This window comes from Oryctolagus cuniculus, chromosome 3, assembly GCF_964237555.1.
Source record: "Oryctolagus cuniculus chromosome 3, mOryCun1.1, whole genome shotgun sequence".
In the NCBI taxonomy this organism is placed as follows: Eukaryota; Metazoa; Chordata; class Mammalia; order Lagomorpha; family Leporidae; genus Oryctolagus; species Oryctolagus cuniculus.
The window spans coordinates 21,033,024-21,059,450 of NC_091434.1; the positions used below are offsets into that span (position 1 = coordinate 21,033,024).

The 26,427-nt window shown below is 59.5% G+C and overlaps 1 protein-coding gene across 3 annotated transcripts in view; it reads right to left on the minus strand.

Annotated features, from left to right (window-relative positions):
• Nucleotides 1–1,583: 1,583 nt before the first annotated feature.
• Nucleotides 1,584–26,427, minus strand: part of PNKD (PNKD metallo-beta-lactamase domain containing) — a 57,114-nt gene continuing 32,270 nt past the window's right edge. Inside the window, exons 2-10 of one of the 3 annotated variants that reach the window (XM_070070210.1) lie at nt 25,394–25,567; nt 6,574–6,689; nt 6,363–6,475; nt 5,849–5,907; nt 5,184–5,276; nt 4,694–4,857; nt 4,249–4,335; nt 3,403–3,518; nt 1,584–3,298 (exon numbers count right to left, since the gene is read on the minus strand). In XM_070070210.1, coding sequence (XP_069926311.1) covers nt 3,125–3,298; nt 3,403–3,518; nt 4,249–4,335; nt 4,694–4,857; nt 5,184–5,276; nt 5,849–5,907; nt 6,363–6,475; nt 6,574–6,689; nt 25,394–25,434 — 963 coding nt within the window. In that variant the 5' untranslated portion in view covers nt 25,435–25,567 and the 3' untranslated portion in view covers nt 1,584–3,124. Of the gene's footprint in view, nt 3,299–3,402; nt 3,519–4,248; nt 4,336–4,693; nt 4,858–5,183; nt 5,277–5,848; nt 5,908–6,362; nt 6,476–6,573; nt 6,690–20,474; nt 20,794–25,393; nt 25,568–26,427 lie in introns of those variants that run through there. The other 2 variants (XM_070070209.1, XM_070070208.1) reach the window with 2 other exon arrangements.

The window sequence follows — 26,427 nt, forward strand, 5'->3', positions numbered from 1 at the left end:
CATAACTCTTAAAAAACAAAACAAAAACAAGCCACTAGGGGCTGACATTGTGGTGTAGCGGGTTAAGCTACCGCCTGCAATGCCAGCATCCCAGATGGGCACTGGTTTGAGTCCTGGCTGCTCCATTTCTGATCCAGCTCCTGTGAATATGCCTGGGAAAACAGGGGGAAATGGCCCAAGTGCTTGGGCCCCTGTCATCCATGTTAGAGACCTGCATGAAGCTCCTGGCTCCTGGCTTCAGTCTGGCCCAGCCCTGGCCATTGCAGCCATTTGGGGGAGTGAACCAGTGGGTGGAAGATTCTCTCTCTCTCTCTCTCTCTCTGTTTTGCTTTAACTCTACTTTTCAAATACATAAATTTTTTTAAAGAGACTCGAGATGTTGAGTTTTTTTTTTTTGAAGATTTATTTATTTATTTGAAAGTCAGAGTTACACAGAGAGAGGAGAGGCAGAGAGAGAGAGAGGTCTTCCATCCATTGGTTCACTCCCCAATTGGCCACAACAACTGGAGCTGTGCTGATCCAAAGCCAGGAGCCAGGTGCTTCTTCTGGGTCTCCCACGTGGGTGCAGGGGCCCAAGGACTTGGGCCATCTTCTACTGCTTTCCCAGGCCATAGCAGAGAGCTGGACCAGAAGTGGAGCAGCTGGGTCTTGAACCAGCGCCCATGTGGAATGCCAGCACTGCAGGTGCTTTACCCACTAAGCCACAGCACTGGCCCCAAAATCTTTTTTTAAAAAAACCACTTTAATCACTTTCATGAACTAAAATTGTAATTTGTTAAAACCATTGACCTTGAAGATAAATACAATGCAAACAAAATGGTACTGTTAATGTTTAACTGGGGACAACTGCCCAAGATGTGGCCCTGGAGTCTAGCACTTCCTTGGTTGGTTGTTCCCTGCCCTCCTTTTTGAATTTGAATTTGAGAATGAGAAAGAGAGAGAGAGAGAAAGAGAGAGAGAGAAAGGGAGTCAGGGAGCTCTTATCTGCTGGTTCCCTCTCCCAGTGCCCACCATGACCAGGGCTGGGCTTGGCTGAGCTCATGCTGGGGCCTGGGAACTCAGTCCAGATCTGCCCTGTGGGTGGCAGGAACCCAATCACTTGAGCCATCACCTGCTGCCTCCCAGGGTGCACATGGGCAGGCAGCCGGAAGGAACACAGGTGGGTATCAAGCCCAGGCGCCCCAGGGTTGAACACCAGAATTATTCACTAGGCTGCACACCTCCCTCCCTCTTTTTAGAGGCATTAAAGACAGGCTAGCACCAAGGCCAAGGCCATGCCCTTGACATGCTATTATTCACTGCTGGGCTGTGATGGCTACAAACACCGCCTGGGGCCAGGGGCACGGCCGGTGCCTCTGAAGCTTTGGAAAACACTGAGGTTGGCAGACCGTAAACCCTGACCTGAACACACACACACACACACACACACACACACACATATGGGCTGTGGAAGGCACCCTGGGATACTCAGGTCGATTTTATGACCAAAGCTTTCTAAGTCATGCTAACTCCAAGTCGTGGGGCAAACAGTGAGACGGTGCAGGGCCACAGTAAAGACCATCTGCTGAGCGACCAGGCCTTGGTGAAATCATTCATTCAACATTTATTGAGCGCCTACTGTGTGCCAGGCACCGTGCTAGGCGCAGAAACAGAGAGATGCATAAGATACAGTCCATGCCCTTAAGGATTCACAGTCTAGAAGGGGAGACAAACATGTAAACAAGTGAAATACGGGGTGCCAGGTGCCAGGGCAGAAGCATTTACAAAGTGCGGAGGTAGCCTGGGGGAGGGAAGGGTTTTGGGGGCTGCCTTCCTGGGCGGGGGGTGGTCTTCGAGGGGCTGGTGAGAGATGAGTAGTTGTGCCAGGCAGCCAAGGCCGGCGAAGCGAGGGAAGGCATTCCAGTCTGAAGGGCAGCGTGAGCGAAGGCACGGAGGCAGAGGTGCGTGTCGCGGGGTCTCTTACTCGTCTGGAGGTATTGCTATAGGGGGGTGCCAGGGGCCGTGGCTGTAGAGGGTGGCAGAGGCCAGACGGTGAGGGGGCATCTCGGAGCGTGGCCACAGGGAAGCAGAACCGGAGGAAGCCTTCGAGCCGGGAAGAGACGGCTCTCGGCTGACTCTGAGGGCCTGCCTGCCTCACTGCCGTCCCAACGATCCCGGGCCCCGCGACCAGGGGAGGCCGAGCCCGAGGCGCAGCGAGCAGCGGAGGTGCCCAGGCCGGAGCCCCGGAAGCTGCCGCTCCCTGGGCTCCCGGCTCCCGTTTCCAGCCCCGCCCCCAGCCAGCCCGCACGGGGCTGACGAGCCAATGGGAACCCACATGGGCGTGTCCTTGGCATATGGCGAAGGTAGAGGCTGAAAAATAAACCTTTATTAGCTCCCGGGGCCGAGGGGCTGGGGGTGGGGTTGGGGGGGAGGTGCGACCAAGGAAGGCGGGCGGCAGCTCCTAGACTAAGGGTCAGGGGGATAAGCTGCAGCGGCCCTGGCCCTCCGCGGCTCTCCGCCTTGGGGAAGGAGGGCGGGGCGGAGGCCAGCAGCGGGCAGGACCCGGCCAGGCATGCAGGGAGAGTCTGTGGGCTCCGTGTCCTGCGCGGCTCCACAAGCCCGGGGCCTGAGGCTTCCTTGGCAAACAGGAGACCCCACCCTCGGCTGCTGGGGAGCCACGACGGCAGCGACAGGCAGGGCAGCCAGACCTGCGGCCAGCCGATTCGGTGTTCTGTTCGCGGAATGGCTCTCAGAAACGCTTTGGCAGGGAGGTGGGGCAGGGGGACAGGGGAGGGCCTGGGGCCCAGGAAACCTGAGTCTGGCTGCCCTGAAGGACACTCTCCCACACCTGAGGCCACCTGGGGGGCTGGATTTCTTCCCCGACTCCAGACCCTGGCTTCCGGGGCCTCCATGAGGCCAGGGAGGGAGGAGTGGGAGGGGCCCTCCTGGCTGGTAGGGTCTGGAGATGTCCTGAGGCCCCCCTTCCCTCACAGCCCTGTCCCTCCCCTGCCCCTGGCCAGCGTGGGGAATTCTGACCACAGGGGGCCCGATGCAGGGGTGGAGTTAGCCAGGAGGGAGAGCGGGTGAGGTGCAGGTGATGGGCGGCTCCCACCATGAGGTGGGCTGGGCTGCGGGGGCCGGGGCATCACTTGCTCTTGTGTGTGTCTTTCAGCCGGCGGAGCTCCTCCAGGAGCTGGGCCCGGGAGCAGCCGTCGTCCCCGGTGGGGCCGGGGCCTGGCCCTAGAGCCTCCTGCAGTGCCAGGCAGTGGGTCCGCAGGAACGGGTTGTAGGAGCGCTCCTCTCCCAGGGTGGACGGGCACTGCGGGCGCGAGAGGCACTGGGTTGGGGGTGGGGGAGGGCTGTCCCCGCCACCGCCCTGCCTGGGGGCCTGGTCAGTGCCCCGCGGCCGACCCCAGCCCGCACCGTGCTCCTGCGCTCCATCCGCTGCCTCTGCACCCACTGCATCTTCCTCTCGCGGGCCAAGTTCTCGGGCTCCACCACGCCGGCAAATCCCAGATTCTCCTCGGCGTACTCGTGACCTAGCGCGTGCCGGCGGGGGAGGGAGGTTGACCAGGGTGTGGGGGGTGGGGAGTCAGTCCAAGTCCGCCCAGCTTCCGGCCCCGCCCTGGGGGCGCCCTGGGCACTTCCAGGAGAACCGCAGCCAGCCAGAGCTGCTTCCCCGTCTGTGGGCACAGGCCAGCCGGGAGCGAGGGGGCAGGGCAGAAGCCCCCTCAGTCACTGCGGCTTCAGGTTAAGTCACCGCACCTCTCTGAGCCGCATCTTTCTCACAGGGCAAGTGGAGAAAACTGTAACCCCCTGGAGGCGGAGGTCATGGCTACGTTCTTCCTGCCTGCAGCACAGCCTGGTGCGCCCAAAGCCCTTGTCAAATAAATGAGCGAAGATGCTTTCTGAGGGTTAGCTACCTGGGGGGGGGGGGGGGGTCCTGTGATCTCCAGGGCAACGGGCACAGACAGAAGGCACTGACCCGCTGGTCCCCAGACAAGCCAAGGCTGTTCTGGGCTCCGGGCTCTGGCTCAGCACAGTCAGATCCCATCCTGGGACCCGTGGGGCTGGCATGGGTTCTGGAGGGCTGAGGGCTGGCGGGCAGGGCACAGTGGCAGGCGTGAGAAAAGAGGCGCTAGGCTGCAGCTCTGCCCTCACCCCTCGAGGTGGGGCCCAGGAGTCACCCTGTGGCTGGGACTGGGGTCCACCTGGTCCCTAGGGGCATGAGGGGTCCAGGCGGCGGCGGGGGGGGGGGGGGTGCCTCACCAGGCCAGAGCAAGGTGTCATCCTCCAGCCCCAGCACAGTGTCCAGAGAGCTCAGCATGGTCTCTGCGGTGCCCTCAAAGGTCCGTCCTGGGGGAGTGGGTGGGGTTGGGGAACCAGGGTGACACAGCATGAGGTCCACGGGGCTGGAGGCCAGCTTGCCTGCTCTGGCCCCTGCCACGCCCACCCCCAGGCATCTGCCCTCTTCTCCCCAACCGGGAACTGGGCCCAATTGGCCATCCCCAGCCAAGCCCACAGGAGTCCAACACTTCCCAGCCGAGTCTCGCCAATCGCTGGGTCAGACAGCCAGGCTCTCTGCACTGGCCGTGCGCACTCTGAGCTCCCTACTCAGTCTGGGATCCTGTCATCATGTGCAGCCACCAGGGCACTCTTGAGGACGTGAGCCCCCACGCAGGGTGACACAATGGGAGTGGATGCAGGCACTTACCACAGCCAGAGAGGAAGAGCAGGTCCCCCGAGAAGAGGCACGAGGGACCCTCGTAGGGCTCCCCATCCAGCAGGTAGACCAGATGGCCTTGTGTGTGGCCAGGGGTGGCCAGGGCCCGGATCTGCAGCCGTCCCACGCTGACCACGTCTTGATGACATAGGGGACTGGGGAGCAAAGCAGTAGGGGAGAGGAGGGGCTGGGTGATCACAGGAGGTCGGCTTCCTTCCCACACGGAAGACACCCCAGTGCCCAGGGTCTCAGATGCAAACCCTCCCTCTTCCGCTTTTGGGGACCACAGCTGGGTCATGTGGGGAGCAAGTGGTGCCAATCTTCCTGTGGGCTTGAACCTGCCCTCTAGGGCCAGCAAGGGCATCAGCAAAGACCCCGCTGCTGCTGACACCGTGACACACACTGACATACACGCACCCAGAGGCTGCGGGGGAGGGGAGAGGGAGGGGCTGCCCCATCCCGGCCAGCCTCAGGCACTCACTGGGTGAGGTAGGGAATGCCGTCATCCGGGCTCCCATATACCCGACAGTCCTGGTGCCGCCGGCTGAGGTCGCGATTCCCTCCACTGTGGTCCCTGCAGGACAGCAGAGACGGGCAGGAGGCTTCACGGGGCAGTGGCCCTGGGGCCTCCCTCTTCCCCACAGCACATCCAGGCCTTTGAGCCAGGGGCCCTGGGACTGGGCCAGGCTGTCCACACCTCTAGGACCTTGTTCAAGTCTGCCCAGACCCTCATACCCCCCCACCTTACCACGCCACCCCAACACTCTTCGCATGGCCAACGCTGGCGATCATCTTTAGTCCCCCAAGCGGATCTGGCCACACTGTGCCTGGGCTCCCCCCTGCCCTGTGCCACTGCCACCTGTCATTTACAGACCTTTATGCAGGGGCTCTCTCCCCTTCCCGGAAGAGACCAAGTTTGCCTATGCCCAGTAGGCATCTAATAAATGCCCATGGGACGAAATGATGGGTGAGGGACCTGCTTTTGTCTAGCGCATCAGACACCTGAGAAGTGACAGGGTGGGAGATCCGCCCCTGAAGTGGGTGCCACCCATCCTGAATTCCTGACCCCAGCCCAGGGGGCCCAGCCTGGTCAAGCGTGGTCCAGAGAGGATGTTCTGCACCCAGACCGCCTCCTCAGTCCCTTACCAGTGCTTATGGGTGCAGAGAATGGCGACCAAGGTGACACCCTCCTTCTCAATGGCAGCCTGGGGAGAGAGGTGCCCTGAGAATGGTGGTGGGATACAGAGGAAGAGGGGCTGGGTGCTGCTGGAGAGGAGAGGAGGGGAGGGGAGTGCTGGGAAAGGAGGCGGGGCCTGTGAGAGAGGGTGGAGAGCAGAGAGGAGGGATCCGCACAGAGAAATGAAGAATGGGAGGAAACCCAGAGAGACCCCGATACTGACTGAGGGGGGACAGTGCCCGGCAACGCACTGGACTCCTGGTACTGCACGGGCACCCCTGCCCAGTGGCCCCTCCCCCTAGGCCTGTCTCCCCCCATGCAGCCACATCCTAGACACTTTTCCTTGTGCGTGCATGCGTGTGAGAGTGTCAGGGGTGGGCACACATGCACACAAGATGGGGGCACATTGTGTGAGCAGAGGGGTCGGGGACAGCCCCTCCTCTCTAGCAAGGAGAGGCCCCCAGGCCCCCCCGCTCCGCTCACCTGCACAGCGCGAGGGTCTGAAGGGTCCACAGCCACAGCCAGCCGGGCCTGGGTGTCGATGATGAGGTAGCTGTAGTTGTCCGACAGGACGGGGATGGGAAGCACCTTCACTCCTGGGGGCAGACACGGGCTGGGTGCCCAGTCGGCGGGGTACGGAGGGGGAGGAGGCAGGGAGGGTGGGGGGTGCCGGCCAGGGGCGGCCAGAGCTCACCGTTGAAGAGGCGGGGCTGGGTTTTGGAGTGGCCTTTGGGGTAGCGATTCCGAGCCCTGCGCAGCTGCTGCCGGTAGAAGAGGTACCCGAGCCAGGTGCGGGTGTACAGGCTGTACCTGGAGGGCGAGGGTCCGGGGTCAGCCCCTCCCCTGGGCACCCCGGGCCCCTCTGTGCGGCCTGTGGGCTCCACATCTCCACTCCCTTGGTCTCCCCAAGTCAGTGCAACTCCATCGTCACTTATGGGGCGCCTCCTGTTTGCCCTGCTGGGTACTTTGGTCAAGGTAAAGAGAGAGACTGACACACTCGGAGCCAGGGGAGCCGTGAACTGAAGAATTCACAGGAGAGACTCACCCAGGCAGGAGTTTAATCTAGCCCAGGGCTGGGTCCCTGATGAACACTACCAGGAATAGGGAGGAGTCAGGAGGCTGACCTGAGGGAGGAAAAAATCTTCAAGGGCAGTGGCGGGGCCCCGTGTTGTGGTGCCACTTGCTAAGCCAGAGTCCCTATCAGAGTGCTGGTTTGAGTCCCAGCTGCTCCACTTCCAATCCAGCTCCCTGCTAATGCACTTGGGAAAGCAGCAGAAGATGGTCCAAGTGCTTGGGCACGCACATGGGAGACCTGGATGGAGTTCCTGGCTCCTGGCTTTGGCCTGGCCCTGCCCAGGCTATTGCAGCCATTTGGGGAGTGGACCAGTCGATGGATGTGCTTTCTCTCCGTCTCTCTCTCCCTCTCTGTAACTCCGCCTTTCAAGTAAATAAATAAATCTTAAAACAAAAGCAAAAGAAGGGTAGTGGTGGTCAAACGTTTACCTGCATCATAATTGGCTGAGCGACCAGATAAAGAGCAGGTGTCTGGTCCTATCCCCAGAGTTTCCAGGAGGTCTGGGGTGGGGCCTGGGAACTGACATTTCCAGCAACTCCTGGGTGCTGCAGGGACCACAACTGTGAGAGCCACTGAGGTAGAGGAAACAGCAGCAGGCAGGGGTCCAGATGCAGCATTCAGGGCTTGTTCGGGGAAACTAGAAACTTCTGTCCATGGCGCTGGCGCTATGGCATAGTGGGTAAAGCTGCCACCTACAGTGCCGGCATCCCACTGGGTGCCAGTTTGAGTCCTGGCTGTTCCACTTCCGATCCAGCTCTCTGCTGGCCTGAGAAAGCAGCAGAGGATGGCCCAAGTCCTTGGGCCCCTGCACCCACATGGGAGACCTGAAAGAAGCTCCTGGCTCCCTGCTTCGGATCAGGACAGCTCTGGCCATTTCAGCCATCTGGGGAGTGAACCAGTGGATGGAAGACACCCCCCGCCCCGTAACTCTGCCAGTCAAATAAATAAAACAAACCTTAAAAAAAGAAAGAAAGAAAGTTCTGTCCAGCTGCTTGGTGGGAAAAGCAAGAGAGGCAAGGGTGGGTGGGCTGTCGACACGCCTCTCCCCTCCTGTCGTCATTCTAGGCCATCTCAGGCTACCTGGTGCTAGCACAAAGGGGGCACAGGATCAGGATGAGGACACAGAAGGCCAGGACACAGAGCTGGCTTCCCAGGTGTGCAGCCACCCAGGTCCCCTGATCAGAAGCTCCCACACTGAGCGTCGCCATCCTGAAATTCGGTGTGGTTTCAGCCTGGGACTTGCGCTGTGCAGGCGGAGTCTGATGGGACGATGGAGCACACACCTGGGCGGACAGCCACACAAGGGTGTGCTCTGTCACTCGCTGCCCACGCACAGACAGCGTTGGTGATGCCCCCGAGCACAGAACTCTGGGGACCCCCTATGCGTGGGAATTCAACAAGACTCAACATGAATACGACGTGGGGAGACATCTGTGACTCGGGGGAGGGCGGTGTGGCTGACCCAGGAGACCAAGCTTTCCAACTCAAACTTCCAACAAGTTCCAGCTGGCATTTGCTTCACAGTTAAGCTGTTTGGACTCCCACATCCCATATTGGACTGCCTGGTTCTCCTTCTTCCTCCTCCTTTTTTTTTTTTTTTTTTTAAGAATTATTTTATTTATTTGAAAGACGTGGTTACAGAGAGAGGTAGAGGCAGAGACACAGAGAGAGGTCTTCCATTCCTCTGGTTCACTTCCCAAATGACTGCAACAGCCAGAGCTGTGCCGATCCAAAGCCAGGAGCCAGGAGCTTCTTCCGGGTCTCCCACGTGGGTGCAGGGGCCCAAGGACTTGGGCCATCTTTTGCTTTCCCAGGCCATAGCAGAGAGCTGGATCGGAAGAGGAGCAGCCAGGACTCAAACCGGCATCCATGTGGGATGCCAGCGCCACAGGCTGGGGCTTTAACCCACCGTGCCACAGCACAGGCCTCTCCTTTTTCTTTCTCCTCCTCCTCCTCTAACTCCTTCCCCTCCCCCTCATTCTCCTTCTTCCCTTTTAAGATTTATTTCATTTATTGAAAAGTAGAGTGACAGAGAGGGAGAGATAGAGAGGGAAAGATCTTCTATTTGCTGGTTCACTCCCCAACTGGCCACAAAAGCCGGGGCTGGGCCAGGCCAAATCCAGGAGCCTGGAACTCCACCTGTCTCTCCCATGTAGGTGGCAGGGGCCCAGTTACTTTGACTGTTACCTACTGCCTTTCCAGGTCCATTAGCAGCGAGCTGGATTGGAAGGGGAGCAGCCAGGGCTCTAACCAGTGCTCTGATATGGGATGCCCATGTTTCAGGCAGCAGCTGAACCCACTGCTCAATGCTAGCCCCGAAGTGTCCGGTTCAACTCCCAATCCAGCTTCTTGCTAATGAGTGATGGCTCAAGTACTTGGGTCCTTGCCACCCACATGGGACACCTGTATTGAGGTCTGGGCTCCTGGCTTCAGCATGGCCCAGCAGGCATTTGAGAAGTGAACCAATGGATGTGAGATCTCTGTCTGCCTTTCAAATAAAATTAAAATAGATAAAAATGTTGGCTTGGTGCAGCCTTTCCACTGTCCTATAGGAACCCAACCCACAGCCACGTGCAAGCTGAGAAATATGAATTATGCCGTTCCAGTGAGTACATGCGAGCGAAGTGTTCTTACATTTGCATTTAAAACTGGCACTGCACGATATGAAAAAGAACGATGAAATTCCTGCTGCTAATTTACATTTTTAATTTTTCTTCACTTAGCAAACTACAAGCAGCCTGACAAGTCGGAATTTCACATTACACCAGACCCTACCAATCACACAGCCAGCCAGCCAGCTCAGCACCCGAGAGGCCTCTCGGGAAAGGGACCTGAGGCTGGGGTGGCCGGGGTGAGGGAGTGGTCAGAGCTGAGGACTGTAGCCCAGGCTGGTCAGGCCAGGAGGGATCCTGGCTGTTCAAGGCCCAGACAGAAAAGAGGAGGTGGGGTGCGTGGGTGCTGGTCGGGGCAGGGCAGGGGCAGGGAGGGAGCAGGTTGGCCTGTGAAGAGTAACTCTAGGGGGAGCTCTGTGGCACAGTGGGTAAGGCTATGGCAAGGGGCAGGCATTGTGGTGCAGATGGTTAAGCCCTCAGAATGCTGGTCCCAGTCCCAGGTACTTTGCATCTGATCCATTCCCTGAGCAAGTCCTTAGCAGGCCAGGCAGAGACTCGGTGACTTGGTGGCTGCCCCCGGCACGCCCACCCTACCGGAGAGGAAAACTGACGAGCTTGCGCGACTTCCCTGAAGGCGCCCCAGCGAGGACCCTCCCTCTGCCTGGGCTGGGGACAGGGCCCAGCTCAGGTGGGCCACGCATGCATGCACCTGCTGCCCGAGCACCAAGCGCCCGAGGGCCTGGCGCTGAGCTGGTGCAGGGTCCCCACAGGTGGGAGCCCGGGGTGTCTGCAGCCATGGTGGGAGCGCCTCCCTGCCACCACGGCTTCTCCTGAGCACACCCTCACCTGGAACGCTCTTCCCCCTGCTGCTCTAGATGCTGCTGCTGCACCAAGCCCCCTCCTCCAAGAAGCCTTCCTTGACCATCTGAGCATCTCTGCTCCCACCCTGGCACCATCTCGAGTTTCTACCACACGGCAGCACAACGAACACCTGGTGCCCTGGGCCCACCGCCGGAGTAGGATGAGCGAAGGGAGGCACGTGCAGCTTCAGAAAGGCCCGTGCACAGCGAAGGGGCAAAGGCGGCAGAGGGCCCGGGCTGACTGCACGCTAAGCCGGCGCTGAACGTGGGAAGGATATTTGTAGACCTCATTTGCCTCTCAATACAACACGCCCGGGAGGGCACAGTCACTTTGGTGGTGTTTGTGCCAAAAATGCATGGTTCGTTTGGCAGGAAACGTCCTACGAAGCCAGGCTGAGAGACTCAACAAAACACTGGCCAGGACTCTCCCAAGGGGTCCTCGGCACAGACTGCACGAGCTTAGATGCCACGTGGGGTTCTGAACTGGGTCCTGCATGTAGAAGAGGAGATGGGGGGGGGGGCACCCAGCAGAAGCTGGGAGGGGCTGGGAGTAGCTGCTGGCAGGCACTGGTGTTCATCCTTTGGTTTGGACAACCGAGCCTCAGCCAGGAAAGATGCTCGCGCTCCTGGGGGGCAGGGCGAGGGCTCCATGAGAACTCTCTGTGCGCTTTTGACAAGTCTGGAATGATCTCAAGATGAGAGCTTAAAAAATAGAATGAGAGGCTGTTGCTGTGGCGTAGTAGGTAAAGCTTCCGCCTATAACGCCAGCATCCCATATGGGCGCCGGTTTGAGTCCCAGCTGCTCCATTTCCGATCCAGCTCTCTGCTATGGCCTGGGAAAGCAGTAGAGGACGGCCCAAGTGCTTGGGTCCCTGTGCCCACATGGGAGATCCAGAAGAAGCTCCTGGCTCCTGATCAGCTCAGCTTTGGCCATTGTGGCCCTTTGTGGGGTGAACCAGAGGCTGGAAAACCTCTTTCTCCACCTGCCTCTGACTCTCTGTAACTCTGCCTTTTAAATAAATAAATATATCTTTAAAAATTAAGATAAAATGAAATAAAATCTCCCTTTCCTCTGTGTCTGCTACGAACGTGCACCCGTGCCCGAGGCCACATTGTGCCTCCATGTCTTCCCACATCGGCTGGAAATTGCAAGAGAACAATCTAGCAACTCGTAGGCCTTTCCGGATGAGGCTGCTCTGGGACTCTGGCCTGCAGGGCGGCGTGGGAGGAAGCGGCACAAGAGGAGAGCAAAGGCAAAGCAACGGTCAGTTCTGGTGTGTACGAGGTGTTTAGCGACTGCGGGTTCCAGGAGTGGCCGGGAGGCCCTGGAGCCTCCAGGCAGGGCGAGAGGAGCAGGGGCCAGGCCACGGCGCAGGCCCTGGTAACGCAGGGAGGCACGCAGCCCGACTTCCTTTTCTAAAGGCTCGGCGGGCATCAGGGAGAGGCAGCAAGAGCAGAGGCGGCTGGAGGGACAGGGTCAGGGTGGGGGACGGCAGAGGTCAAGAGTGGTGGCTGGGCACGGAGAGGACCCGAGACCTGTGCCGGCCTGGATGTGGGGCGGGGAGTGGGGGAAGTGTGGCCGTGTTGGCTTGAGGTCCTGGCTGATGGGCAGAGCAGGGGGCAGGGGAAGACAGGGCTGAGGTGGGGAGGGAAGGTGTGAGGGGTCCTAGGACCCGATGATGCTGGGACACGGTCCCCACGCCTCCCTGACAACAACTACCACACATCTGCCTGCACCATTGGCTTTGGCCACATCACCTTCCTCCTGCCCCCTCTCTGGGAAAGGCCCTGCCATCCCTCCACCCAGGACACAGAGTGCAACCCCACTTAGCTCTCTCCCTGGTGCACACGACGCAAACAGGATCTCTCTCAACTGCGCCTCCCACTCCCTCCCTGCACGCTGGCTCCCCCCCCGCCCCCGAAACGGGCTAAGGAGCTTCTTTCCCCCCAGCTCCCGGCTTCCAACCCAAACAGCAAACCATTGGCAAAAACCCGCAGTCCCTAAAGCACTTCATGGAACTGAATCCTGCTCCTGCTCAAGAGCCTTCAGTGGCTCCCTACTGCCTCAGAGAGCACGTCCAACTCCCGACCAGACCCCCTGGGACTGAGACCACAGACTGTCTGCCTCCTCCAGTCCTGCACAGTGAAAACCTTGTGCTCCCCGCAGGGCAACAGCCGAGACCCCTAACTGTGCACCAGCAGCAGTACAAACAACGGGCCGTACTCAGACCTGCAAAACCACACAGCCAAGAAAACAAATGATGTAGAGCAATGGCCGTCAACCAAGTTCAAGGACACGATCGAGAAAACCACCTGAGTGTATTTGCTAAAAAGGCCAAAGGGCAAACTCATCACACGTCCCATGTAGGGGGTCTGGACACGCACAGGACAAAAATGAAGGCAGGGTTAAGCCACTGCTGCAGTGCCGGCCTCCCACACCCCAGGGCTGGTTGGAGTCCCGGCTGCTCTGCTTCCAATCCAGCTCCCTGCTAATGCGCCTGGGGAAAGCAGCTGAGGATGGCCCAAGGGCTCGAGTCTCTGACAGCCCCGTGGGAGACCCGGCCTGAGTTCCTGGTTTGGCCTGGCCCAGCCCCTGCGGTCATGTGGGGAGTGGATGGAAGCTCTCTCTCTCTCCTTCAAATACATAAAATAAATCTTAACAACAACAACAACAACAAAATAATGAAAGCAGCTGAGGGACAATCCAGCCTTCCACGCTGGGGTAATATTTTATTTCTTAAGCTGCAGGAGGGGTAGGGGACTGACACATTATGGAACCTTTTCTGAATGCCTGGAATAACTCATTTCTTTTTTCTTTATTTATTTGACAGGTAGAGTTATAGACAGTGAGAGAGAGGAGAGAGAGAAAGGTCTTCCTTTTGCCGTTGGTTCACCCTCCAATGGCCACCGTGGCCAGCACGCTGCGGCCAACGCACCGCGCTGATCCGAAGCCAGGAGCCAGGTGCTTCTCCTGGTCTCCCATGGGGTGCAGGGCCCAAGCCCTTGGGCCATCCTCCACTGCACTCTTGGGCCACAGCAGAGAGCTGGACTGGAAGAGGAGCAACCGGGACTAGAACCCGGGGCCCATATGGAATGCCGGTGCCACAGGCAGAGGATTAACCAAGTGAGCCACGCGCTGGCCCTGGAATAACTTATTTCAATAGCACTCTTCTTGCTCAGGGCCTCCCAGCCTGGTATACCTCCCCACCCCCACCCTCTCTGCTTATGGGGATCCTGGGCACCTGTCAGGGCTCAGCTCACACCCAGCTCCCTCCACTCCACCTGGGTTCCTGGGCCACCCCCCCCCCCCAACAGGAGCTGGCCCCTGGGAGAGGCTGCATCTCTCTGCATAGGGCAGGTAGACTCTCCCATGTGCTCCTTGGTGCAGGCTAGGGGTGGTGGGGGACCAAGGCATACAGGTGGAAAAGCGACCCCACATAGGAAGTGGATCCCAGGCCACGCCAGCCTGGTGCATCCTGGGAAGCCCAGTAGGGGTGTCTTGTGCAATCCAAGTCCCCTTCCCCCATCCTGTCCCCTCCTGCCCCACGGACCCTGCAGACCTGGGTCAGCAGGATGCTCAGCCAAGCAGGTCACCCACACCCAAGGTCACAGGTATGGCCGTGTCCCTGGGGCACCAAGTTCAATGGTCCAGTCCTGTGGTCTGTAAGCCAGGGCCTCAGGCCAGGAAGAACAGGTGGAAAGCAGCCTGCACAGGGGGTCTGCAGCCTGGGGCTGCCCATCCTTGCTCTGCCCTGCACAGGCTACCTGGCCTCGCTGGGGTCCGTGGCCCGGTCTCCACTAACAATCACCATCACCATTCCCACGCCTTTTGCCCCTCCCCACCAGTGTTCCCTCCATCCTACAGACAGGAAACAGAGCCAGAGGGGGAAGGGCCGTGTCAGGGACCCAGAGGAGGGGGCAGGCAGAGATTCAACCCCAGCAGCCTGGTGCTGGCGCCCATATTCCTTACCGCTAAAAGCCTCCCCAACCCCAAATGAGGGGGTAGGCTGAGACGAGCAGGCCGGAGCTATTCTGGGCCCCGCTCAGCTCCCTTGAGGGCCTTTTCTGAGCAAACTGCTATGTCAGGGTGGCTCAGCGGGCCCCAGGGACCCACTGTGTGGTCCTGGCGCTTGGTTGCCAGACCCCTTTAAGAATGTGGTGGCCACTCTCAAGCCTCTCCCTGGGGCCTCATTACACATGTAGAACTTTGCAGACAGCCGCACGGGGCAGCAGGGACCCCCTGGGCTCGGGAGAGACCCCTGACCCAGAATCTCATCAGACTCGGTGCGAACTAGGTGGCACATTTAGGTCTGCGTGAGCTGGCAGTCCCTGCAAGCCCACGGAGTAACGTCACCTTCCTACTTGTCAACAAAACGCCCCCTTTCCCGGCAGGCACCTGCTCTACCTGGGACCTAAGGGGGAAGGGGCATGAAAGCGTGGCTGTTCAGCTCCACGTGGCACTTGTGGTGTGGTCATAAAAGTCCCAGGGGGCTTCACAGACGTGGAGGCACCCCCCCCCCCCCCCCGTTAAAGAGCCAACAACAGGGAGAGTGCGCTTGCTCTCCTTCACATCAAATCAGGTGGTGGTGCGACACAGGTGCTCTCTCTCTTTCTCCCCTCCCCCACCCTCTCTCTGGCCCACCGCAGTGGGGCAGCCCGCATTCACGTGTGGATGTGTGCTTTCTCTCTCACTTGTTAAATAAACCCTCTTCCTATTTGTGCAGTCCAAGAGCCTGCAGTAAACTTGATACGCCCCTGCCCGCATCCAGTCCTCACCCCGACTGCTAGACAGGCGCCTGGTCGCAGGGTCCTGGTCTGGAGCCGGAAGGAGGGGATTTAGGAAAAAGGAAAGGCCCAGGGAAGGGAAAATGCGACGGTGAAGGAGCCCCGGGAGGAAGCTGTGTCCTCTTGTCATCGTCCTCACCCCACGTGGATGGGGCCACTGCCCACGCCACGGCCCCTGGTGTCTTGAGCCTTTCCTGGATACGCAGCCCCTTGGCTGCTGCTGCGGGGGCCAGAGGCAGAAGCTCACTCCCCGAGCCTCAGTTTGCCTTAATGTAGAACTGAGTGTTCTTGGTTCTGAAAGAGCAGCAGGCCTGACACCCCAGGGCCCGAGGCAGGCCCACTCTGCCCAGGGTGCCCGGGCCTGCGGCAGACTGGGACCCAAGGACACCGCTTCTCAAAGGGGCCTCGTGCCACCTGCTTCACAGGACCTGGGGGAGGGGCGCAGCGAGGCTCCAATCTTCTCCTCTCCCTCCCCCTTCCCAGCTTCTGATTCAGCGGTTCTGTGGCCAGGAACTCGAAAACAAAAAGAAAGTTTCTGAATTGGTCCTCTGGGACCCCAGGGGAGACACAGAGAAGCACTTGGCAAGGTGGGGCCGGGTTGGGGAGTAGCCGGCCTGGGTGAGCAGCAGGTGGCCCAGGGCTGCAGGCACAGCGCCAGCCCCGGTGTGGGCTCACTGGGCCAGAGCGTGCTTGCTCTGGTGTCACTCTGAGCGCCTGTGTGGGACAGCTGTGGACAGTGAGCGGGGCCCCTCCCCCTCCCCCTGGCACGCAGTGGAAAATACACAATGAAGCTCTTCTTCCGTCTCCCCCTCCGCGGGCAGTTTCGCCATCCTGGGCAGCGCCGCAGGCAGGCTGGGGACAGGACCAGAAATGGTGGTAGGGGCGGCGCTCTGCACCCTGCAGAAGGACCTGGAAAGCCCCTTTAGTCTGGGTCACGTCCCTCTGTCCTCCCTAAGTAGCCTGGGACCTGGTGTGGTTCCAGACTGCACTGTGACAAAGCAGGCAAGCCCAGCCCGTGAGACCTCTGGTCTGCCCGTGTCTGCTGGGCCCCCTGCCGCACCCTCTCAGCTCTCTGAGGGCCACAAAGAGGCTGCTGGGGGCTCGGGGTGCACGGAGAGGCAGCAAGCGCCGTGGCCTCTCCACTGGGCCAGGGCAGCCTCCTGCTTTGCTTCAGTTCTGCTTCGGGTTGTGTCTTTCCACTCTCCCCCTTCTCTCCCTCCTCCCAGCCTCAGGCCCCTGTAGTGTGGTCCTGCTCCCTGGGCCAGGCCAGTGGCAGTGCAGCCACGAGTCTGACCCGTGAGTGGCTGACTCCAGAACAAGCCAGAATACACACTGAAAGCTCTAGTAAGGGAAACGCAGCCAGGGGTCAATCTGGAGGGGGCAGGGATGAACTTGAACTTGAACTGAGGAGGCAGAGCAGGCCTCAGGGAGGACTCTGGGCCAGGCCTCAAAGACACACTGAAATCTACGGCCATCAGGTGAAGCCTCTGGTGAGAGCCACAGACAGGCTGTGACTGTCGTGGTGTGTGCCTGAGGCCAGGTGGGCCAGGTGGAAGGCAGCAAAAGCTGGGGTGGGGACCCAGCAGGCCACAGGGAGCCTTCAAGCCCTTCTGTGACTGGACTTGGCCTTGGGGAGGGGGAAGGAAACCGCTGCAGGGGTGTGGGCAGAGACCCCAGGGTCTCTGAACCTGAACCTGGGGGCACAGGGGCGGAGGGGAGCTGTCATTTTAGGAGGCCGGGTGGGAGCGGTGGATAAGGTGAGTGCTGATTTGGCATGAACACAATCTGAGCAGTAGAGGTGTGGGGAGGGAGGCGGGGGAGGGGGGAGGTGGGGGGGGGTCTGCCAGGTCTGACAGAACACCCCCCCACTGTGGGAGGGAAGGGGGGGATGGAATGAGGCAGGTCCTGGTGTGTGGGGGGGAGGGGCAGCACAAAGGCCTGGTGAGGGGTGTGGCCTCATTATGTAGGCAGCTTGGGTTGTTGGGGAAGGGGACACCTGCTCTGCCACACTTGGGAGCCCAACCGGGCGGCAGAGAGGAGGCTGGGCCAGTGGTGCGAGCAGGGAGGCCGAGAGGCTGCGGGTGCTTGGGCCGCAGCACTCCACGGTCCCCAGGGCCTGCAGCAAGGAAAAGGCCCTGCTCCCCTCTCGCCAGCTGGGTCACTGTCACCCAGGCCCGGCTCACCGCCTGCTCCTGGCCTTCCCCCAGGCCATTAGCAGGGGCTCACTCGGGCCAGGGCTCCTGCCGCCCTAGAGTTCCAGCCAGCGGGCTGCACGGGCCACAGACAGGAGGTTTCCACCAGCAGAACCAGAGCAGGAAAGGACCATCTGGGGACAGCTGGCTTCACGTGAGTGGGGGGGGGGCACGCCTGGGAATGCGGGTTTGGTCACGGAGGGGGGGAGCTGATGTCAGCTGGGCCTGTCCATCCCCAAAGGCTGGCTGCCAGCCACCTTCTCAGCACTGCGAATGCTCCCAGCCGGCTCACCTGCCCTCCAGATAGGCTTTTCCCAGTGCCCTTAACTACCAAGAGGAAGGCGAAAGGTGAAGTGGGAAACTGAGGCACGCAGCAGGGGGCACCCATGGCAGAGCCCACACTCCTGATTCCTCGGGCCTGCCCTGCTCCTCCCTGGGGCTCCAGGGGTCCCACTTCCGGCCCCGGGTATAGCTGCTCACCTGCGTCTGTCCCCTACTCCCGGACAACAGCGTCCAGATCCTGCCAGGATCTCACAGTGCCAACCCAGGGTGGGACGCAAGGAGGCACAGAAGGAAACTCACAAAGCACTCGGCCCACGCCATGGGCCCTGGCTCCCGCCCACCCCAGACGGCAGCATCTGCGAGCGATAACATCTCCTGAGTCAGCTCTGTGCAATTCCATTTGCTCTCACAGGAGCCCTAGGAAACAGGCACCATTACTGTGCCCATTTCACAGATGGGAACAACTGAGGCACACAAAGTTATTTGTAAGGTCACGCAGGTACCATGTCACAAAGCTATGACTCCAAGGCAGATCTGTCCCAGGCCACATGCCATGTGCTGTTTCCCGGAGTGCCCAGTGAATTCCTGTGACCTCAGGTTACCCTCATCCACCCTCCATTGTGCCCAGCCATTCCCCTCCAGAAACAATTGTGCTACCTCGAGGAAAGCCTTTAAGAAAATGAGCAAGCCAAGGCCGCTCATGAATGATCCCATGAGCAATACTCCCCGTGCATTGTTTAGGATTTCCATCTGCTTCCCGGCCCCCAAAACAATCCCCATTTGCTGCCCTGCAGCCACACCTTCAGGCTGGAGGGTGTCCTGTGCTCTCCCTCCCCATGACGTCCTGTTCCACCCAGTCCCCCTCCCTCCATCCTTCCTGCAGGCGCTGGGGGCTCCCGCACAGCATCCACACCTGCCCATCTCCCCCTACAGTTTCCTGCCTGCATCTCCCCTCCCGCCCAGCAGCCAGCAGTCTCTTCCCCAGGGACCTTACTGATTGTTTCTCAGACCTGGGAGGGATGGGGGGGGTTGGAATTCTGATTCCAGGCACTCCCTTCTGCTCTGCAAATGTGGGGGCTGAGCCCCAGGCCACCCTGAAACCCAGGCACGGGGAAGCCCAGGCAAACACTGGGACCTGCAGGAAGCACGGAGAATCCTGAGTTTGGTCTAGGAACACCCAGGCCTTCACATTCCAGCACGGTGATTCGCGGCCTTCTGATCTCAGAGTTCTGATTTCAGTTCTGGGTGGAAATCCCTATTTTTCACTTCCTCAGGCAGTTGGCATGACTTCACACTTAGCAATTCTGGAAACTAGGAGTAGATTTAAAAATCCTTCCCCAAACAAAGCTGCAAAACATCCACAAACTTTGGGGCAAGAATGTCTTTTTTAAACCCCCAATATTGGGCTGGTGCTGTGGTACAGCAGGTTAAAGCCCCGGTCTGCAGCACTGGCATCCCATATGGGCACCGGTTTGAGTCCCAGCTGCTTCACTTCCGATCCAGCTCTCTGCTATGGCCTGGAAAATCGGTAGAAGATGGTCCAAGTCCTTGGTCACCTGCACTTGCGTGGGAGACCCAGAGGAAGCTCCTGGCTCCTGGTTTTGGATCTGCCCACCTCCAGCCATTGTGGCCATCTGGGGAGTGAACCAGCAGATGGAAGACCTCTCTCTCTTTCTGCCTCTGCCTCTCTGCTTTTCAAATAAACAAATCTTAAAAAACAAATATGAAGATACTCAAATGTTTGGAAATCTCACTATTTTCAGGGCAGTGGTTCACTTGTGGGAGCGTCCTGTAGAGTGGAACTGAGCTCTGGGAGAGCAGAGACGTGAAGGTCCCCAGAGACCACAGGACACTCTCTATCATAGATGGGGTGTGAGTGGAGCCCCAGGCTGAAGCCCCTGGGAGCCGTGGGGTGGTCTAGGGAGGAGGGGGTGAGTTGCACAAGCCTTCTGGGAAGCTCAGAAAATCCCCAGGCTCAGGCCTTCTCTGCCTGCCACAGTTCCCATCCCGACATCTCTGTCCCTCCACGCGGGCTCGAGGTCCTGTCCCACGGCCTCACCGGGAGCAGGAGGGGGCCAGCGGCCCTGGGGAGCTGACTTCTGGCTCCTTCCTCGCCGCTGTTTCCGTGCCAGAACAGGGCTGGGTACTACCTGGCCTGGGCCCAGGAAGGAAGGGACAGAGGGCGAGGGGTGGGGGCGGGGGAGGGGGAGGAGGAGGAGGGTCCGACGAAGGCAGACCGTTGGCAGTGAGGCTGAGTCACTCGGATCAAATTTCACAGCCTGGGGCTTCCACACCAACCCGGGACACCCTGGTATTCGGGGTTGGGGCTCTGGTTTAGGACGGAAGGCCCGCCGCAGGAGGGCGAGGAGTTGGAACAAGGACACGGGGGAGGAGAGCGCGGTTTCAGATTCCAGTTAGGCTACCTTCCGCACCTGCTAGCGGGGCCGGGGCCTGCGGACCTCAGCGCCGGACGGCCCGGGCGCCTGCACTAAATCCCCTTTCCCAGTTCCCTTATCTGGCGCTTTCCTCCCTCGCCGCTCGGGACCGCCTCCCCTAACCTCCTTCCCCAGCGCACCCCAATGTCTCAGCCCCCCAACTCCCTCAGTCCCCCCCCCAAGCTCAGTGGCTTCTCCAATCCGTCTCCCGGCCCCTCTTCTTTGGTTCTAGACCCTTTCGCTCAAGCGCTGTCCAGACTAGTCCAAGCGCTGTCCGCACCCCGGAGCCCGCCCCGTGCCCTCTCCCGGCGCGCCCGCCTCTCCGAGCCCGCAGCCTCCGCAGCCCGCACTAACCCGATTCGGAAGAGCAGCCGCTGGCTGCGCGTCATGAGCAGGCCGCGGAGGCCCCGCCGCGCTCGGCAGCTGCGGGGGCTCACAAGCAGGACGCAGGCGACGAGGAGCAGCGCGCAGCCAACGACCCACAGCCACGGCTCAGGCCAGCCCCGCCAGGCCATGCTGGGGGCCGGCGCCCGCAGCCGCCGGGGGCGGGGCTGGGAGTTGCTAGGCGACGCCCCGGCCCGGGCCCCACGCGGGGAATCCGCAGGGTGGGGGCCGGGTTCCGCGCGTCTGCCCGTAGAGGGGCGATCGGGGCGCTCCGGCCACGCCCCACCGGGGGCCTGGCGCTCGGACCCGCCCCTCGCCGCCCGCTGCAGGGCGCGCGCCCCAAGGCCACCCGCCCCCAAGCCTGGGGGCGGGGCGGGAGCCGGCCTGGGACCTGCTCTAATCCCAGCTCTAATCCCAGCCACGGTCGCCGGAGCCCTGGGAGGGCCAGCGGCTCACAGCCCTTCGCGAGGCTCTGAGAGAGGCGGGGTGGGGAGGAGGGTGGCCCTCTGGCGGGAAACCTTAGACTCCCAAACATTCAGCGGGAAGGAAGCTGAGAGATCGTCTTAGGTCAGTTACCGTGTATTCATTGACTAAATGACTTTTCTTGCTCCTCCCACGTGGCAGCCTCGGTGCCAGGTCTGAGAAGGCACTGGTCAGACAGGAAGGAGCCTGCAGTCTAGAATCTAGTGGGCAGATGAACCGAATGAGCAAGCACAGGTAATTGGGAGGATGCGTATATATTTAGGTGCACCACACACACGTGCACAAGGGTCTTCAGAAAGTTCATGGAAAATATATATATACTGTGGGAAAAGACTGCACGTAGGTTCTTTTCTTTCTTTCTTTTTTTTTGACAGGCAGAGTGGACAGTGAGAGAGACAGAGAGAAAGGTCTTCCTTTGCTGTTGGTTCACCCTCCAATGGCCGCCACAGCTGGCACACTGCGCTGATCCAAAACCAGGAGCCAGGTGCTTCTCCTGGTCTCCCATGGCGTGCAGGGCCCAAGCACTTGGGCCATCCTCCACTGCACTCCCGGGCCACAGCAGAGAGCTGGCCTGGAAGAGGGGCAACCGGGACAGAATCCGGCGCCCCGACCGGGACTAGAACCTGGTGTGCCGGCGCCGCAGGCAGAGGATTAGCCTATTGAGCCGCGGCGCCGGCCAGTCTGCACGTAGTTTCAAAAACGTTTTTTCATGAAAATGAGCATCTTTTTCCACGGATGTTCTGCAGTCCCTTCACGCATGTGTGATGGGTGACAAATGGTGGTGCTACAGAGGATGCATACTGGGGGACACAGACATGGGACACGGAGCGGACCAGCCTGGGGGGGCTCCCAGAGCAGGTGACACCTAAACTGTGTCCCAAAGGAGAAGAAGAGGCCACAGAGGCTCAGGGATGGCAACTTGGACAAGGTTCAGCAGCCGTGGTGGCAGAGCTGGGGCCAGGGCCAAGGTACCTCCAATTAGCCCAGTGATTCCACATCACTGTCCCACCCCGCTACTGCTGTCTTCCTCATGGGTTCCAGAAGCTGTGAAGGTCAGCGGGGGTGGCCGTGGACGTGAGGACAGGCACACAGGAGCCAGGGCTGGGCTCCTCTGGCTCCAGCCCCAGCCCTGGCCCAGCACAGGAAGGAAGGGAATGCTGCCAGCAGTCAAGTTCACTGTGGCTCCCGCTGGGAGACGATGTTTGGGAGGGAAGCAGGTGAGGCAACACTCCTGTTTGCTTCCCTGCTTCCTGTGATCTGGCCTGAACTGCCCCCCACCCGCCCCCACCCCAGCCCCAGCTGCAGCCCTATTAACACAATTTCAGTCTCCTTCTGAGATACATGGAGTAGATCGTCTGGGCCCCCATAGCTATAGGACCATTATATACAAGGCATTGGAGGCCTCAACCCTCCTGCTCCTCCTCTCCCCCTGAAAAGAGCCAAGGGGCCGGCGCCGTGGCTCACTAGGCTAATCCTCCGCCTTGCGGTGCCAGCACACCGGGTTCTAGTCCCAGTCGGGGTGCTGGATTCTGTCCCGGTTGCCCCTCTTCCAGGCCAGCTCTCTGCTGTGGCCAGGGAGTGCAGTGGAGGATGGCCCAAGTGCTTGGGCTCTGCACCCCATGGGAGACCAGGAGAAGCACCTGGCTCCTGGCTTCGGATTAGCGCAGTGTGCCAGCTGCGGCGGCCATTGGAGGGTGAACCAATGGCAAAGGAAGACCTTTCTCTCTGTCTCTCTCACTGTCCACTCTGCCTGTCATAAAAATAAAATAAAATAAAAAGCCAAGGAATGAGATAAATTCTCCCAGGCTGACTTGGAATTCCAGCATCTCCTGAATTTCATCCAGAAAACCCAGAGAGATAGGGAGTTTCTCTTCCACCGGTGCATCTGAGTAGAAGGTCGAGGGCTGGAGCCTAAGGCCTGCCTCCTCCCTGCCTCCTCGCTTGCATTCAGCTTCTCCTCTGTGCCTGGCTCTAAGGGGCTGGAGCTGCAGAGCACATGGAGTGGGACTGGCACCCTGATTTGCACAAGGCCCTTGCAGGACAGGGCGGGTTGTGTCTGGAGGCGTGAAGACTGGCGGAGCACCACCCAAAGTCAGCGTGGACGCACCTGTCTGCAGCTAAGGCTGCGCCAGGCATTGCAGAGACAAAGAAAGCCAGCCTGCCATCTCAAGTGGGAAATGCAGGCTCAGGCATGAGCCTCGGGACACCAGATGACTGATTCCAAGTCTCACGCCACCAGTTAGTAACAAGATGCTAATAAACCCAAGATGCATTGTGCGAAATATACAGAACCAGGGCGGGGCTGAGGATAAGGAGGGGTGCGGAGGGTGTTTTAGGGTACTGCTGCAGGCTCAGAGCCACCCTGCTTCCCTATCCCGGACTGTTTGCTACGGAAGACTGGCCACGTCTGCTCCACGTGGCTTTAGTTTTACCTCCTCTCGCTCCAGAATCTTCGTCCCAGCCAGACTGATGCCCGACCTTTCACCCTTTTCCCGCACTCTGTAAGCTGTCACAGGCAGCTTCTCAGCCCTGCCTGAACCTGTCCTGCTCTCTCATACCCCTCCCCCGCCCCAGCCTCTGCTCACAGGGCCTTTCATCCTTCCCGCTCCAAAGACTCCCGGGGGTGCTCACTCCAGGAAGGCCCTTTGGAATCTTCCCACCCATGTCCCCTTTGGTGCCTACACCTGTCATTCACAGTGATACCCACGCCATGTATCTTTCATTTGTGTCTAGCTCAGAGTCTAAAGTCTCAAATACTTCCCTGTCTTATGAAGACATTTTTGACTCCAGTCTGGCAAGATACTTGCTAAATATGCACAAATGTTCTTTGAAATGTCAAATTCCTAACAGAGCCCACAAGGCCCCTGCTCAACAGGATGGAGGCTCTCTCTCCAACCCCCTCAGGTGCCATTCTTTGCAGTCACCATGGAGCAGCCACAATGCGCCTCAGTGTGCTAAGCTCATTCCCACCTCAGGGCCTTTGCTCATGCTCCCTGCACTTGGAATGGCCCTACCTTCCCACACCCCAGGAGTTGAGAACCTGTGACACACACAAGTGTGAAAACTCACCACGTTGTATGCTAAAGACTTTTTTGCAGGGGCTGGCTTTGTGCACGCTGGTGACGCCAGCATCTCCTATCAGAGTGTCTGTTTGAGATCAGGCCACTGTGTACTTCCTGTCCAGCTTCCTGCTAATGCCCTTGGGAAGGGAGTGCATGATGGCCCAAATACTTGGGACCCTGCCACCCATGTGGGAGACCCAGATGGAGTTCCTGGCTCCTGGCCTTGGCCTGGCCCAGCCCGGGGTGGCTGTTGCGACCATTTGAAGAGTGAACCAGTGAATGGAAGATCTCTCTTTTTGTCTCTCTTTCTCACCTTTTTTTTTTTGACAGGCAGAGTGGACAGTGAGAGAGAGACAGAGACAGAGAGAAAGGTCTTCCTTTTGCCATTGGTTCACCCTCCAATGGCCGCCACGGCTGGCGCACCGCGCTGATCTGAAGCCAGGAGCCAGGTGCTTCTCCTGGTCTCCCATGGGGTGCAGAGCCCAAGCACTTGGGCCATCCTCCACTGCCTTCCCGGGCCACATCAGAGAGCTGGCCTGGAAGAGGGGCAACCGGGACAGAATCCGGCGCCCCGACTGGGACTATAACCCGGTGTGCCGGTGCTGCTAGGTGGAGGATTAGCCTAGTGAGCCCGCGGCACCGGCCTCTCTCTCACCTCTTGCCACACCCACCTCATCATCTCTCTGGCATTCTGCCTTTCAAATAAATAACAATCTTTTTTTAAAAAACACATTTGTGCATTCACTGAATGTAAGTTATGCATCACATTAAGGAGAACAGCTGTCGCCCTGGAAGCCCTCACTCACCACCCAGCGCCCTCTGCCTGCTTCCTGCCCTTCCCAAGCTCACGGGATTGTGTGACGCCTGCCTGTGACCCCTGCTGGGAGGCAGGGAGGGCCTCCTTGCAGCCCCGCCTTCCCAGCACTGCAGAGAATGTGTGGCCCAGAGCGGGCATTCAGTGAAGTGCTGAACGAAAGGGAATGATAGGAACCAGGAACGCACAGCGTGGGTGACCAGTTAGCTAGGGCCACAGAGCAAGACCAGGGCCCTCTTGCTGTGGTCAGCGGGCAGCACTCAGGAGGGAGTCAGAGCCGATCAGAGATTCCTACATTCCCGAAGTGGTAGCCGGTACTGCGCGACTGATGTCTTTGGAGAGACCGATTAGCAAGCGGAGCCAGTGGACTGGGGGTCCTGCAGGTCTTCCCCGGGGTGTGGTGGCTGCAGAGCTTCACTCACAAAGGGTCAGCCCCTTCCCAGCTCCGGGAAGGCAGGTGGAGGTCCCTGTGTCTGCCCCTCCTCCCACCTGCCAGCCGGGGCTGCCTGTCCCAGGTGTCTGAACCTCGCCCTCCCAGCTGCCCCGGGGAGCACCGAGGGTCCACCTTCATCTTCGCATCATGGCTCTAGCTGGATGCCTGGCGCTCGGTGGGCAGCCAGGAACTCACTGGCGTTCATGATGATGATGGTGATGGATGATGACAATGATGACGACGACAACACAGTCACCAAAGAGCTGAGATGCTGTTTGAATGTGAGAAAAGAAAAAAAAAAAAAAAGACATCTTGTTGGACCGGGGTGGAGAAGTCAGTTCAGTTTAGGAAACTTGCAACCAAATGCAGAAGTGGGGGCTGGGATAATGCAGGCCCTGTGCAGCCCGGCCCACTGCCCTCAGTCCAGCCCTGCAGCTGCTGCTGGCACACAAAGCTCGCTCCGCCGGGGACTCCCCTCTGAGCCTTCGGGCTACACCACAGAACCCTGGTTTGGTAGGAGCAAGTCTTTCCACGTACTCTGTCTCCTCACTGCTCCTGCCTTGCCCTGCCCTGACTGAACGGGACCCCTTCTTCTATTCCTTCCGCGCCTTCTGCAGGGGAAACTTGCAGTCTCCGGCCTCGTCACATGTGCAGGTTAGCAAAGGATGAGCTGGCCTGGTCCAGGTCAAGGTCACTGCCTTTCCTGCCTGGCCCCCCCCATCAGTCCCCACCCCCCACCCCTGACCCAGTCCAGTCTCTCTGAGGAGTTGGATCCCTGCTTTTAGTCTCCTTGCCTGATTCCTGGCCACCAGCTAATTCCTACAAGCCTGGCTCATTCAAGTTTTTTGTTTGTTTGTTTTAAAAAAAGATTTTTATTTATTTACTTAGTTGAGAGGTAGAGTTACAGACAGAGAGATGGAGAGACAGAGCGAAAGGTCTTCTGTCCGCTGCTTTGCTCCCCACAGCACTGGCTCCTCACTCAACTTCTTAGCGCAGCAGTTCTCAAACTTGAGCGAGTCTGAGAAGGACTCGGGGGATTTATAAAATACGGACTCTGGGGGCCGGTTCTGTGGCGTAGCTGCTTAAACTGCCTTCTGCGGTGCCGGCATCCCATGTGCACACTGGTTCTAG